The 15,974-nt window shown below is 43.1% G+C and overlaps 1 protein-coding gene across 1 annotated transcript; it reads right to left on the bottom strand.

Moving 5' to 3' along the window:
• Nucleotides 1-215: 215 nt before the first annotated feature.
• On the bottom strand, nucleotides 216-10,835 carry ADIPOQ (adiponectin, C1Q and collagen domain containing). The gene is made up of 2 exons (XM_075555620.1): nucleotides 10,388-10,835; nucleotides 216-2,091 (listed from the first exon to the last, which is right to left on the bottom strand). Exons 1-2 carry the CDS (start codon nucleotides 10,602-10,604, stop codon nucleotides 1,568-1,570), a joined length of 741 nt encoding a protein of 246 aa, XP_075411735.1. The 5' UTR covers nucleotides 10,605-10,835; the 3' UTR covers nucleotides 216-1,567.
• Between the last annotated feature and the right edge of the window lie 5,139 nt (nucleotides 10,836-15,974).

Raw genomic sequence — 15,974 nt, 5'->3', positions numbered from 1 at the left:
GTGTGTATGTCTCACTGTATATATTCTCAATAAAAACAACAGGATGCAATCAATTGTTTTAACGTTTTGAGACAAAATCCACATGAAATAAAGGTTTTAAACTTAGATATTATCTTTATTTCTACAAAATCAGGATATGCAAGCATTTTAAAAGACAAAGCTTTAGAGGCAGAATCAATCGTCGCTTAATGAACAGCAATTTACATGGAACACGGGATCATCCCAAATTTAACTGCAAACAAATAATAACTTTTCCATTTCTATATTTATACAGAATTCTAGTAAACGCTGGTTTAACTAAAACAGAAGTGTATCATGTGAGCAACTGTCCAACAAGGATAGCACTCTTGATTCTTAAACAAAGATAAATTCCGAGGGCACAAATCTTTCATTCTCATGCTCCTGCTGCTCCATAGGACATGATGGCTTCTGAATGCCTTGTTAGGCTTGCATTTCAGGCTGTTACCTCAAAGGTGGAAGTTCTATTAAATATTCTGAAGAGTACAATAAACCCTCACCGCAATGGAAAAGATGTTAGCTGTCCAGATTTGGCATATCTAAAACCATGCAGCGACTCAAATGACAGTATTGCTGTGAATAAGGGATGGTTAGAGAGAAACACTGAAAGGGATCGGGGGAGTGTTAATTCTGGGTCAATGTCATATTCAAGCGATTTCTATGTACCAAATCTATATAATGAACTTAAAAGGGATTTAGAGGTGAAAAATAGTCCTTACACAACAGGTGTTTCCAGGACTAAATTAGAAAGGTCTCATATGCCAAGGACTCATTAGGAGTGACATACAAGGCACAGTGCGGAGGGAAAGGTGCAGTCGAAGTAGCACATCAGAGAGACTTCCTCTCCGGCCGCCCTTGAAGATGCTTTCCACCTATGGAGACGTAGATCCATTTCCAGACCAGAAGGAAGAGCAGGAGGAAAGACCTGGGGGAGAAACTACAGGAAGAAAGGGAATGCTGACAAGTCCACCTGAGAGGGGACCTCAGGGAACCTCTTTCAGAAGAAGCTTTTTGAAGGAGAAACCTTAACCTCTGATAAAGGCAAACTCAGAGGCCCTCTGGTGACCTGGGCCCTTGAGTGTCGCAGAAAGGGCCCACAACTCTGAGTTTGATTTCCAGCCATGTCTCTTCATACCTGTGTGGCCTCAGAGAGTCTCCGAACATTCTTGGCCTCAGAACTACAGCTGCCGCTCCGATAGGAAAAGAAGATCCGCCCCGCCGACTTCACGGGCTGGGCATGCAGAGCAGAAGAGCACAAAATAAACACTGCCTACGACTTTCTTTGGCCAGTTAGCTTGTCATTATTATCCTTTTATCTACCCTATAGAATAAGATCCTTGAGATGAAGGATTGTGTGTTTTTCAAGACAGAGAACATGCTATGTGAGTTGTAAAGGTCCTTAGTGAAGGAATGGCTAAATGAATGTGCCTGTGAATAAATCAAGCTCAGAACCTTCTAACTAGATTAGAGACGCAATCCCCTCTCTGTGAAAACCCACCAGCTCTTTTGATTGACGCTTGGTTTGCGTGGCCTACTGGCAGCCCTGAGGTCACTGCGATCCGCTGGTGTCATGGTAGAGCAGGAAGCCTGTGAAGGTCGAGTCATTGATGTTATCAGCATAGAGTCCATTGTTCTCTCCATCGCCATACACCTGGAGCCATACTTGGTCCCCCACCTCCAAATGCAGGAGCACAGAGCCAGAGGCCTGGTCCACATTCTTGTCCTGGTATTGGTCGTAGGTAAAGAGCACGGCTTTGTCCTTCTTGAAAAGGGTGACCTTCACATCCTTCAGGTAGACGGTGATGTGGTAGGAGAAGTAGTACAGCCCAGGAATGTTGCAGTGGAATTTGCCAGTGGAACCATCGTAGTGGTTTTGCTGGTTGTAGAAGATCTTGGTGAAGCGAATGGGAACATTGGGGACCGTGACGCGGGCATCCAGCCCCACACTGAATGCTGAGCGATATACAAAGGCACCTTCTCCAGGATCTCCTTTTCTGCCTGGGTTTCCAGGAAAGCCTCGGGGCCCTTCAATCCCAGCACCATTACCACTGTCCCCCTTAGGACCAGTAAGACCTAGAAATGAGAAGAACTCAGTGATCACAACACACAGAACTCCAGCCTAGGCTCCCCCCAACCTAAATCACTGTCCCTGTAACCCTCATTTACAATATGCTCGGCTTAGAGAGCAAGAGCCCAATGACAGCTTTCAAAAGGGGAGGGACGCCATCTCCTCCTACCATGTCCCTTACAGAAGAGTCCAGCAAGGTCCCATGAATTCATGTCCAACTTGATCGTCTATGTGTGCCCATAAGGAATGCTCCCCTTCTCCTGGGTTAGCTCAGGCTACCTTACTTCTATTCTTCTATCCTGTTGTCCCCGCTCTCCAGCCACTGTGCGGGGAAAAGATGAGGCTTTTGACTTCTGTACAGTCCAGAAAACCCACAGGGGCATTCCATTCTTATCCTGTAGGGTCACTTAGGGGCGCTAGGAGTTGGAATGGAAGTACATTTTTGGAATTTTTTAATTTCCTCTGTCTGGGATGTGTGTGCTCCTTTAGTGTGCCCAGCTCAAACCCGGCTTCTTCTGTGAAACATTCACTGCAAATCCAGGTCACCATTAACGTGTGCGTTCTCTTGGTTCCATACTCTGAGCATTTGTTTACATTGACATTGACATATTTGGAATAATAAACTCTGACAGTCTTGTGTATTACCAGACTTCTCTCTTAACTAGGTCAAGAGTTTTCTAAGAACAAGACTGTATTCTGCAGAAATTACACCGTGAGTGCAGCTGAATCCCAAGGATTGAAGTCATAACTGAATGGAAAGGGAAGGGAATGGGAATATGAACAGATTGGGATATGAGTAGGGATAGGAAGGAGTTAGGCAAAGAGAGAGGATTAGAGCAAGGTCAAAGGGTACTTGGTTAGAGAGGTATCACCCAACTTCACCACAGGAGAACTCTGTGGATTGAATTGTGCATCCCCTCCCCACAATATGTGTTGTATATCCTAACCTCTATGCCTAACGTTAGCATCTCAGTTAGAATACAGTTCCCTTTGTCTCATTAATGAAGTAGTATTGGTGTAGTGTGTGTCTTGAGTCAATCTCTCTCTTTCCCCCCCCCCAAATATTTTATTAGGAGCTAATCCAGACATCATACCATTTCATAGTTCAATCACATCAAGCAACATTGCACAATTGCTACCCAAATCAGTTTTAAAACTTTTTTTTTCTTTCTGGAACTCCTTGATATCAGCTCCCCCTTACCTCCTCACTTCCCCCCGTGCGCCCCCAGGAGCCCTTATTTTAGTTGTTGCCACTATGGGTACATCCATCCTGGGTTTCATATGATGAAAAACATATAGCAACGATTCAAGAAAGCTACTCAAATGACAAAATTCAATAGAGATAAACCTCAATATGTAACAGAACCATAAAATATTCTTAAAAAACAGTTCAAGCAAAACAAATAATTCATCATGACCAAGTGGGATTCATACCAGGGATGCAGGGATGGTTCAACATACAAAAGGCCATTAGTACCATTCACCACATTGACATGAAAAACGATAAGAATCACATGATAATATCGATAGATGGGGGAAAAGCATTCAAGAACATCCAACACAAATTCCTGTTTAAGACACTCGAGAAGATAGGAAAGGAATATTCCTCAAGACAATATAATCTATCCATGAAAAACCAACAGCCAACATCGTAGTCAATGGAGAAAAGACGAACACAATCCCACTGAAAAAGGGGACCAGACAAGGATGCCCCTTGTCTCCACTCTTATTTAACATCATACTGGAGGTTTTAGCTAACAACATAAGGCAAAGAAAAGACATCAAAGGCATTCGTCTGGGGAAGGAAGAGGTGACACTATCATTATTTGCAGATGATATGGTTTTATATACGGAAAATCCCAAAAGCTCCACAAGGGGAGTACTTGAAGCAATAGAGGAGTTTGGCAGAGTGGCAGGATACAAGATCAACAAACAGAAGTCCATCAGACTGTTATACACATCGGATAAGACCACAGAAGAGGAGATAAAAAAGGTGGTACCCTTCACAATAGCCAAACACAAATTGAAATATCTAGGGATATACCTGATTAAATGAACAAAAGATCTATATGGGAAAAACTACAGAACACTATTACAAGAAACCAAGAGCGACCTCAACAAATGGAAGTATACCCCATGCTTGTGGATTGGAAGACTCAATATAGTCAAGATGTCAGTTCTGCCCAAGGCTCTATATAAATTTAATGCAATCCTGATACACTTACCTCATCTTTCTTCAAAGAAATGGAAAAACTGATTACCAACTTCATATGGAGAGGGAAGAAGCAAGGAATTAGCGGAGAACCCCTCAAGAAGAAGGACACAATGGGAGGGCTTGCTTTACCTGACTTTAGCATATATTATACAGCCACGGTTGTCAAAACTGCATGATATTTGTATAATGACATATATTCAGACCAATGGAAAAGAACTGAAAACCCAGAAATAAAATCATCAGCAAACAGACAACTGATCTTTGATAAAATTGGATTAAAAATATCCAATGGGAAGCAGATACCCTCATCAACAAGTGGTGCTGGAAAAAATGGATATCTAGCTGCAGAAAAATGAAGCAAAACTCCTATCTCACTTCATGCATAAGAATAAAATCAAGGTGGATCACAGACCTCGAGGTAAAACCCCAAACTATTCGGGCCATCACTGAGGAAATTGGGACCAATCTGAGAACTTAGGCACAAAGAATACATAGGCTATCAGAAACAAGGAAGGACGCAAACACAGAAGAGGCCCAAATTGACAAGTGGGATATACTGAAGACAAAACACCTGTGTACATTTAAAGAATTCACTAAGAGAGTAATAAGAGAGCCCACAGACTGGGAAAACATCTTTAGCAATGACACATCAGACAAAGGCCTTATTACTAAAATCTACAATACTCTGCTAGCTTCCAAAAAGAAAAAAACTAATTGTCCACTGAGAATGTGGGCAAAGGACCTAAACAGAAGTTTCACAGGGGCAGAAGTCCGAATGGTCAATGAACATATGAGAAAATGTTCCCCATCTTTAGACATAAGAGAAATGCAAATTAAAACAATGAGGTACCACCTAACACCTTCAAAAATAGCCCAATTCAAAAAATCAGACAGCAACAAGTGTTGGAGGGGCTGTTAGGAGACAGGAACTCTCATCCACTGCTGGTGGACCTGTAGCTATGTTCAACCACTATGGAAATCAATTGTGGCGATATCTAAAACAGATGGAAATCGAGCTACCATACAACCCAGCAATCCCCTACTGGGCATATACCCAGAAGAGGCAAGAAACAAACCAATGTTCATTGCAGCAAAGTTCACAATTGCAAGGAGTTAGAAACAACCCAAATTTCCAACAGCAGATGAATGGATTAAAAACTGTGGTACATACATACAATGGAGTCCTACGCATCGCTAAAAAGCAGTGATGAACACATGAAGCACATCGTCACGTGGGAAGAACTGGAGGAAATCATGCTAAGTGAAGTAAGCCAAGCACAAAAGGACAAGTACAACATGAGTCCACTGAGGTAAGCTTATAAAAATGCAAATAGGGCATAGGGAAAAAGCAACTGTATGCAGACATTCCTGGAGTGAGGTCCAGGTAGTATGGCAGAAGCCAGACCAAATCCAGGTATACATATGATAGCCAAATAAAAAGGAGGGATAAAGGGGAAAGAAAATGGGTAGCAAGAGAACAGGGCACTAACCCACCCAAGGGGAGGGTATTGCTTATATCTCCACAGGGAAAGAGGGACCAGACTGCAACGCAGTGCCCCAAGATGTGAATGCAACATACCGGCAAGGAGTAGGGATCCAGTGGAGAGGTCTGAGGGGCTGGCCCCAATCCCAATTACATGAACACCTGTCCCTCCTCCCAAAAGAATTTATTTCAGAGGACACCACTGAAGCTGCAGCTCAGGGAGAGGGACATGTCTGATCAGAGCACATGGAAGCAAATGAAGGATGAGAAAGTGGAGCACATCCTGGCCCAGCAAGCCTTGAAAATATTCCTGCTCAGAGCAGCCAATCCACAGAGAAGACCATATGGCCAGCCCCACTATGAGACACGACATCCCTCACTGGCCCATAGCCCTACAGGGGGCAACACTAGAGACACAGTGCAGGAATTGTATCCGATCTAATCCCACCACACCAAGGCAAAACACTAAGGACATGCAACAGAACAGCAAGGGAAGCAGAGCAAGGAAGTCCTGAGGGAGTACCAAAAATAGACTTTGGAGTCATGGTGTGGCACCGCATCAGACTCAACTGGAAAACATTCCTAAAGGTCAACAAACAGTCCTTGAACTAGCTACAGGTTTTTTGTTGTTGTTTTGTCATTGGTTTGTTGTTGTTGTTTGTTTTCTTTTGTTGCTTTGTTTTGCTCTGTCTTATTTTTCTGTATGTTATTATCTCTGCAAGTCTAACTAATTAAGATAGGCTGGATGAAAAACCTGGAGGAGAAAATAATGGAACTGATGGCTCTGGTGGGACATGGGAAAGGGGAGGTGGAGGGGGGGGGGGAGGAAGTGGTGTTAACAAACCCAGGGACAAGGGAACAGCAAGTGATCCAAATCCATGGTGAGAAGGGTATAGGAGGCCTGGTAGGGCGTATTCAAGGGTAATGTAACCGAGAGGAATTACTGAAACCCAAATGAAGGCTGAGCATGATAGTGGGACAAGGGAAAGTCAAAGGAAATAGAGGAAAGAGCTAGGAGGCAAAGGTCATTTATAGAGGTCTAAATATAGGCATGTACATATATAAATATATTTATATATGAGGATGGGGAAATAGATCTATGTGCATATATTTATAGGTTTACTATAAAGGTAGCAGATAGACATTGGGCCTCCACTCAAATACTCCCTCCATACAAGAATACTTTTTTCAATTAAACTGGCATTCCATGATGCTCACCTTCCTGACACAATTGCTGAAGACAAAGTGGGTGCATAAGCAAATGTGGTGAAGAAAGTTGATGGTATCCAGCTATCAAAAGATATAGCGTCTGGTGCCCTAAAGGCTTGGAGGTAAATAAGCAGCCATCTAGCTCAGAAGCAACAAAGCCCACATGGAAGAAGCACAGCAGCTTGTGTGATCACGAGGTGTCAAAGGGATCAAGTATCAGGCATCAAAGAACAAAACATCAAATCATTGTGAATGAGGGGGAGTGCAGATTGGGGACCCAAGACCCATCAGTAGGCAACTGGAAATCCCCTTACAGATGGGTCGTTGGGAGTGAACAAGCCAGTCAGGGTGCAGTGTAGCAATGATGAAATATAGAACTCCCCCGCCCCCAACTATAATGATCCCAATCCTACCTTACAAATCTGGCTAGACCAGAGCATGTACACTGGTACAGATAGTAACTGGAAACACAGGGAATCCAGCGCGGATGATCCCTTCAGGATCAGTGTTGAGAGTGGCAGTTCCAGGAGGGTGGAGGGAGAGTGAGGTGGAAAGGGGAACCGATTATAAGGATCTACATGTAACCTCGTTCCTAGGGATTGACAATAGAAAAGTGGGTGAAGGGAGATGTCAGACAGTGTAAGATATGACAAAATAATAATAATATGTAAATTATCAAGAGATCATGACGGAAGTGGTAGTGGGGAGGGAGGGGAAAAATGAGGAGCTTATACCAAAGGCTCAAGTAGAAAGAAAATGTTTTGAGAATGATGATTGCAACAAATGCACAAATGTATTTGACACAATGGATGTATGTATGGATTGTGATAAGAGTTGTACAAGCCCCAAATAAGATGATTAAATAAAAAAATTTTTAAAGCGAGGAAAGAAAAAATGAAACAGATTAAGCTCATGGTATATCAGAGAAGAGATCAAGTGACAAAGTTTTAACCATTGAAGTAAAATTTATCATTTTAATTTACTATACTCATCTCTCTAATACTCTCTGTCTGGGAACCACATACAATGGAGTACTATGCATTGCTAAAATGCAGTGATGAACGTATGAAGCCCATCGCCGCAGGGGAAGAACTGGAGGAGTTTATGCGAAGCGCAGTAAGCATAATGAGAGTTATTCCTCCCCCTCATTATGGTTAGAGGTAAATCATCAAAAGGTTATCTCCTGTGTAGCTCTTGCGAATGTATTTTGGGATTCCACTGTCAACCACTGTCTTCTGCACACCAGCATCTCACGGTATAAGCTCTGATACTCCTCTCTTCCTTGGCTTTGGATTATATGATTTACAATCCTGGGGTCATGGATGTTGGTGTGCTTCCTCCATGTGCATTTAGTTGACATCTCACTTAAATGACTTCATGTTTGGAAACAAGCCTTTAAACCCCCAGACTCTATTCTATCTAATTTTTTCACTAAATTTTTCTATAGCACCCATATCTTCCATGATTCCTTCATCAGGGTGAGTATCAAGCAGGGCCATATCATAAGAAACTAATTTTTCTTCGAATGGAACTAAAATTAAGTGCGAGCCAAAACCCATTCCGGAATCTTTGTTTTTTATGTGCCTCTGGCTCCCCTTGGAAACATCCTTGTTGATTTATGGTAGAGACTCTTAATGATCATCTCCCTTGGGTCAATCTCTTTTGAGATATTAAAGAGTTTAAACAAACAAGCAAGCAGAGAAAGAGCTCTGAAGATGGAGAGAAGCAAGTATTCTACTGCTACTGTAAGGTTAGTGGTTCGAATCCACCAGCTGCTCCGATGGAGAGAACAATAAAGCAGTCTGCTTCTATAAATATTTATAGTCTTGGAAACCCTATGAAGCTCTGTGACTTGTAGGGTCACTATGAGTTGGAATTAACTCAATGACAGTGGGTTAAGGAGAAAAGATATAGGGTAAGTGTGATAGTCACTTTTTTATTCCAACATGGCACCTGTAAGTAGATATGGGTGGAGTTTAGCCTGCAAATCAAGTCACAGCCTGATGGTGCCTTCTTATGGGTGTGACCTCCTTCTAAGGAGGGTTCTGGAAACCTCCCCCACCCTCTCTGCCTTCACCTTCCTGTTGGTGCCACGTGGAGATCTGCACTAGCCCTAGACGTGTGTCCACCACCACTGGATCCACAAGTCTTTGCACCCACCAGCTGGTGATGTTCCTGTATTGTTCATCATGTGGCTTCGTGAGTCTGAAGAGGGACTTATGGACTAGCATCAGACATGTGGACTTGATCTGGACTACGCTAGGGAGTTTTCTTGATATATAATTACTCCTTGTGGTAGGTAGGTTTATTGCGCCAATAGGAACATGTGGGATTAATAAGGTTGTACTTTAATTGGAGGGCAATGAGATAAATGGCTTGGCAAGCCCCGCCCCTCTCTCTCTTGCTCTCTGGTGATCGGACCAACATGCAGCTGCTTTAGCTAGTTCTCTGCCTTAACTTGTGAGCTACACAGCCTCTCAGACAGTCAACCTGTAGATTATGTAGCTAGAGCTTGAGGTTCCTTAGATACCTGCTTTGCCAATTGATGGTATATATCACTTGAGCTTGAGGCTGTTGGAGCCTGTTGTCTTGATTGCTTGAGCTTGATGTCCCATCCAGGCCTGCTTTGCTAAGCTCCTGAGCTGCTGGCAGTTGGTCACCCGCCCTGCTGTTTGTTGCCTGTGGCCAGATTGCTTGCCTTGCCCTAGGGAAGACTCGGCTGTCTGCTTCCTTGACCTTGGGCCCAGCAGCCCTGTGAGTTGAAGAACTTCCAGGATAGTAACTGTTCCATGGAAGTGAGTTGAACTGAAACCTCTGTACTGCTAAGTGGACTAATTAGCTGCTGTATCTATCTATCAAAAATCATAAGTGTCCTTGTTTTGTTTTTCTAGAGACCCCTGTCTAACACACTCCTTGATGGAAAGCTCTTATACATATATGAGTATTTCTGGAGTGGTTTCTCTAGTCATCCCAGCCTAACACAGTAAAATAGATGCCAATATACATTGAGATCTCCAAGGAACCAGGAAGCAGAAGCTAAAGAGATGAGGACCTTCCTCCAGTGCTGGCAGAGAAAGAAAGCCTTCCCCTGGAGTCTGCACCCTGAATTCTGATCCTACCTTCCTAACTGTGAGAAAATAAATTTGTTTGTCAAAACCATCCACTTGTGCTATTTCTATTATAGCAGTGCTAATTAACTAAAATAAGGACCAACCCAACGCCCACTTCCAGTAGCTTATGATCATGGTAAAAATAACAACAAATATAAAGTGCTGTAATTCTTCCCTGTGTCTAGGGTTTAGTAGACAACAGTACCCACCCACAGCCCTGGAAGCCCCCCTCTCTCCAGGAGCCTGGTCTGTGCTAGAGGATGAGGCCAAGACCTTGTCCTTACCTGGATCTCCTTTCTCACCCTTCTCTCCAGGGGTGCCATCTCTGCCATCCCGGCCGGGAGTCCCATTGTGGCCAGGATAACCTGGAATGCCAGCCATCCAACCTGCACAGGCCTCCTTGGCTGGGGAAAGCGGGACTTCAGAGTCTTCTGTCAGGGTCTCACTACTGGGCAGGGCCAGTAGCAGAAGACCGGCTTGTAGCAGCAGCAGCAGCAGCATCCTGAGTGCTGAAATTACATCTCCACAGTCAGCCAGGGAGAAGCAGACAAGAAACAAACCTCACATAGCATACCCAGCCAAGACTTAAGCAAGACTCCATCCATTCAGTAGAGTCTGTCTAAGAACTGCTCTCGAGATTCACGTGTTCCAGGAAGCCCTGCTAGTTTAACTCATCTCGATCGCTTTCTGTTCTCAAGTTGATCATCTTGAGGATTGTTCCCCATGCATACTCTCTCGTCCCTAGAAGAACTGGGAGCTCAGCAAAGTCAGGGTGGCATTCTTCCAATTTCCCCACATTGAATACAGGAACAGCCATGTGGAAAATGCCAAGAATCCATCTCTCGAGTTTTCCAGGAATGTGACCCAAATTGCTTCACTCAACTCTAAACCACCTTTCTCGATGACCCCTCTCTTTTCCTTTTCTTCTTCCCTTTCGTTCATTTTCAGACTCCATTTCTCCTTTCTTTTCCCTTTTATTCTTCTCCTTCCTCTATCCTTTCCAGGGGCACATGTTTGACCATTTGGCAGCATTAACCCCCCCCCCCCACACACACACCACATTGTGTTAAGTAGACAAGCAGAGGCACACTGCCTGTAAGAAAATCCCTGGCCCCCTTTGCATGGGCCAGTTTAGCTGCCCCTTCTTGCCTGTCTTTCCCTACTCAGTTATCAGGACAGTAGCTATCACCTCATGTGGGATGCACTCTCTGTCTTCCTACCCCCATCTGAGTTGGTTGTTTCGTCTCTGTGTTTTCCAAAGGCCCTCACTTACTTCAATTATAGAACTTCTTGAACTCTGCTGTACTTCCCAATGTGCTTGCTCTTCTCCCCCACAAAACTAGGGAACACCTGGGCACAATGCCTGATAGCCTACCAACACATTACCACAGCTGGTCCCTATCAAGTCAAGTCCAACTTGTGGCAATCCAGGTGTATTTGTGTAGAATTATGCTCCAGGTGGTCTTTAATGGCTGAGGTTCCAGAAATGCATCACCAGGACTTGCTTCTGAGGCACCTCTGGGTGGACTTGAACCTGGAACCTGTTGGTTAGCAACCTGGAACCTGTTGGTTAGTGTGTTAACCATGTGGACCATCTAGGACATTTCATTTAGCAACACAGAGCAGGGGTTAAATAAACATTTCTATGATTGGGGGGTCGGGTGAGAAAAAGAGAGAGTCAGAGAGGAAAAGCAAGAGACAGTGCCGGGAAGAGGACAGAAGGAGAGAGGAAAGGAAGGAAGAAGGTTGGAGCATATCTGAAATATGTATTCAGGAGCCAAGGAACTCAAGTAGTACAGGTGGCCCAGACTTCCTGTCTCAAGAACTTCCCTCCCTCCATATCCCCTTCCCAGGAGAGGGGTCTTGGTCACAAGGACATTGGTCCCATCCCAGATCTTCCTCTGATTGGTTGGATGGTCTGAGGCCATCACACCTGGTTGCCTGGGTCCTAATTGCCACCACCTCCCTCCCATTCCTTTCTCAGCAGGAGGTGGAAGAATGCACCACAGAGAAGGAACTAGAGCATAGGATTCTAGATGCAAGGCATTGCTTGACCTCTGCTGCCTTTGAAAGGTGGCTAGTCTCAGGGTTGTGATTCCAGACAAAGCAGTCTATGTGGTGTGTGTGTGTGTGTGTGTGTGTGTGTGTGTGTGTGTGTGTCAACAATTTGCTTGTTTCTTAGCGATTGCATCAAGTCTTCAGAATTGAATTTGACTTCTGGGTACATTTTCTTCTATGAGGGATATAGGAAAGACCCTGTTTGGCAACCTTACCCCCAAGATGAGCATGCTGCCTGACTAGAATCCCATGCCTATACCCCATTACCTGGGATTCCAGACTCCTTCTTCACATGGTACTACCAACTCATTGTTCAGCTTTATTATATACACATATGAAAGAGAACCCCCACTACTGATCATTTTTTTAATGTAGGGGAGTAATGCATTTGGAGTTCATTCCACCAGGTCAGACTGTTAATCAAGCTTTCTATTTAGAGGTTCTGAAAAGATTGGCTAGCCGTGTGTGACAAAAAAAATGCCTGATTTGTGGCAGACAGGGGACTGGTTTTGCCACCACAACAATGTACCTGCTCATGCAGCCATTTCAGTGCACCAGTTTTTGGCAAAAAAAACCCAGCATTTCTCTCTTGCCCCATGAATCTTATTCACTTGACCTCACTTCTTGTGACTTCATTTTGTTTCCGCGAATGAAGAGGGACATGAAAGGACAACATTTAAGGATGTAGAAGAGGTGAATAAAAAAAAACAAGAGAAGTGCTGTCAGCCATCCAAACAGATGAGCTTAGAAAGGTTTCCAAGAATGGAATCGCAGATTTGACGAATGTGTTAAGTGTCATGGAGACGACTTTGAAGGTGAGAAGGTTGTTTGTGAAAATATATATATATATATATATATATATAATTAAATACATAGCTTTGAAAAAATTCCATATGTGCATTTATTATAAATAATAATATAGGTGCTTGGAAACTATAGGGGAGAAAAATAAAAGCAATTCCAAGAATGTTTCTGTTTGTTTTCAACTGTAGTGAAAATCATACTTTACCTAAAAATTCTACTTCTCTATTTTTCCCTTGTCAATTTCTAGTTTTTGTAACCACATTTTAAATGTCTACATGTTAGTCTATAAAATGGATACAGCCAAAATATAATTTACTACCTCCCTTTTATTGGATTTTTAATATATTTCCAATTTAAAATAGCGTTGAAAAGTTTGTGGCAAACATCCTTAAATCTAAAGTTTTTCCCCAAATCCGGGTTATATCTATGTGACTTATTCTTATAAGGAAAGTTACTCCACCAAAGGTATGAGCATTTGTACGACTTTGGATACAGATCGCTACACTGTAATATTATCTTGTTGCCTAGTAGTACATTAGTGTATATAGCAGAGGGCCTGTCGCATACTGGGATGCTGACCTTAAGGTCAGCAGTTTAAAACCCCAGCCTCTTCAGATGAGGTTTTTCTACTCCTGTAAAGAGTGACAGTCTCGGAAACCCACAGGCAAAGGCAGTTCCACTCTGTCCTGTCCTGTTGCTGAGTCAGAATCTACTCGATGGCAGTGAGAGCGATCTTAGCTATTTTACTAGTTTTGTATATTATCACAAAGGTTTTTCTTGCTCACTTTTTCAGAGTTACCATTAGTTGATAGCTGGTGAGTTGGACATTTTATTGAAGACTTACTTTGCTAACATACTATCCTTATTAGTGATTTCTCGGTTAGCTCACTGTCACGTTTCAGAATTAGGAAACCTTTCGTTGTTGTTGTTGTTATTAAATCCATTTATGTGGGTTTTTATGTCCACATTTTGTCCTATGTACTGTAACAATTCTCTTCAGTCTGAAAATTATTCTTTTCTTTCTCCCAATGTTTAGGTGTACAGAAGTTTTAGCTGGTCTGTCATCAACTTTGATTACCGCCTGCCCCCCCTAACACCCCCCCCCCCGCCCTCTGCTTTTCAGTGTTAAATAATCGTTGTTATCCAAGCTAGGGCTTGGTAAATAACATCTTCCCTTCTATCTTTTTTGTGGTTGGATATATGTTTTAATCCACTCTCCAATTAGTGATTGTGTGTGCATAATCTTTAATCCTTTCATTATTAAATGAGTTTCCCCTGTTTGCAGATTAGCTTTGTAAAGACCTCTGTTTAATCTTTTTCCACCTTGTTGATTTGATACATCAGCGGTCAAGCACTGAGTTTTAAAATGACCTTCTATTAATAACACAAAGAGAGAATGTGACTGGTAGACAAATAGAAAGATAACTGGGGAGGGGGCGGGGGAGGATCAGCAATGAAACAGATGTAGAGACAGGATGCCCTTGTTTGTCACGATCCCCATCCAAGGCGCCCTTCTACAATCTATCACCCTCTGCTGGATGTGGGTGGGACTCACAGGCTGGTCCTCAATCACTGCTGGAAATAAAATAAGTAGCTCAGCCTTGGCTCGCCCCAGAAATAGAAAACAGTGCGTTAGGTGCAAAGCCAAGCCGGAGAGACTGGTACTACGCGAGATTGTTTGATTGTTTGTTCTGAGACTTTTTAAGATTCTATGTTTTTCAACTGTCCTAATGCTTGTCCCCTTTAACATTCTTCCCTATGTGTTGAACAATAAAAATACAAACATCACTTCTGAGAATTTTACAAACTTCTGTTTGTTTTTTCCAGAGATCTGGAGGGAACAATCTATGAGGCTTTTGTGTGTGTGTGTGGCCGTTTTTGGTGGGAGTGAGGTGAGGGGGATCCGGGATATGGGAACTGGTGAAAGGACAGCCAAGAGGAATCACAAAGAAAGGATATAAACGGTTGATTTGGGATTTTTTGTAGGAAGTGATGATTCAGATGGTCTCCAGAGTTCTCAGGTTCCTCCTCCTCTTTTAAAAATCAAGATCCTGTTTTCCTGTCCCAAGGGAACCACCTTTTGTCCCCATTACTTCATTGCTATGAAGAGATGTCACCATTAATCCAGTGACCAGTCTGGGCTCCCTTACAAAGACTTGGGGTGAAGGTACTGGAAAAGGGAGAGGTGAATGGGCACAAGACTCGAGGATGTTTCTAATGCTAGGAAGAAATCTGCTTGAAGAAGATTGTCTTCTAACCAACTTCTGCATGGAAAACTAGCAACTGACAACTCGTGAAAGTCCATGCAGAGATGCATCCATTCTCAGAGTTATTATTCCAGAATTGCTGTGTGTATTGCTTACATGAAGCCATTGTCACACTTCAATTTGAAAGACATTTGTAGGCAAAATCATCCTTAATTGGCATTAAGGACTGTGACCTCAGACCGATCATTCCTATAAAGAACTTTTCTGCATGGATCCTGAAACCTAATCCAAATCACACTTATCTAATTCTTTCCCTTTGTAAATTTCCACGAGGAGCATCCTTACCTCATTCAACATCTCATTCAATCCTCATGATCCAGCTGGGACAGCCTTAAATAGAATTAGGAGGCCAGGCTCGATCTGTAAGATGCTTCTGCCTTATGTTTGCAGGAGAATTAACCCATTGAGAAGGCTTAGCAGGGTGCTTGTGCCAGCACATTTTGATCCTAAATAAATGTTAGCTATGACTAAAATTGTACTCATATATTAAGGATGAGGAAAGTGGACTTAGAGGGATTAGGCGGTTTTTTAAAAATCTCAGCGCTAAATTTCAAATCAAGATCCTGTCTTCTACCGTTCAATAACAGGCTCTTAGGCATGGCCCTATGAGTGAACCAGCACTGTGGTCACACACGTTGTGGTTGTGTTGGTGGTGCTGGTGCTGGTGGTAAGTGCACGGAGTTAAGCCCTGGCTCCTGGTGACCCGTGCTCATGGAACAAAACACTACCTGGTTCTGCATCA

The sequence above is a fragment of the Tenrec ecaudatus genome, chromosome 8, assembly GCF_050624435.1.
Source record: "Tenrec ecaudatus isolate mTenEca1 chromosome 8, mTenEca1.hap1, whole genome shotgun sequence".
In the NCBI taxonomy this organism is placed as follows: domain Eukaryota; kingdom Metazoa; phylum Chordata; class Mammalia; order Afrosoricida; family Tenrecidae; genus Tenrec; species Tenrec ecaudatus.
The sequence above is the reverse complement of the archived record's forward strand: the minus strand, read 5'-3'. Positions and strand labels throughout refer to the sequence as shown.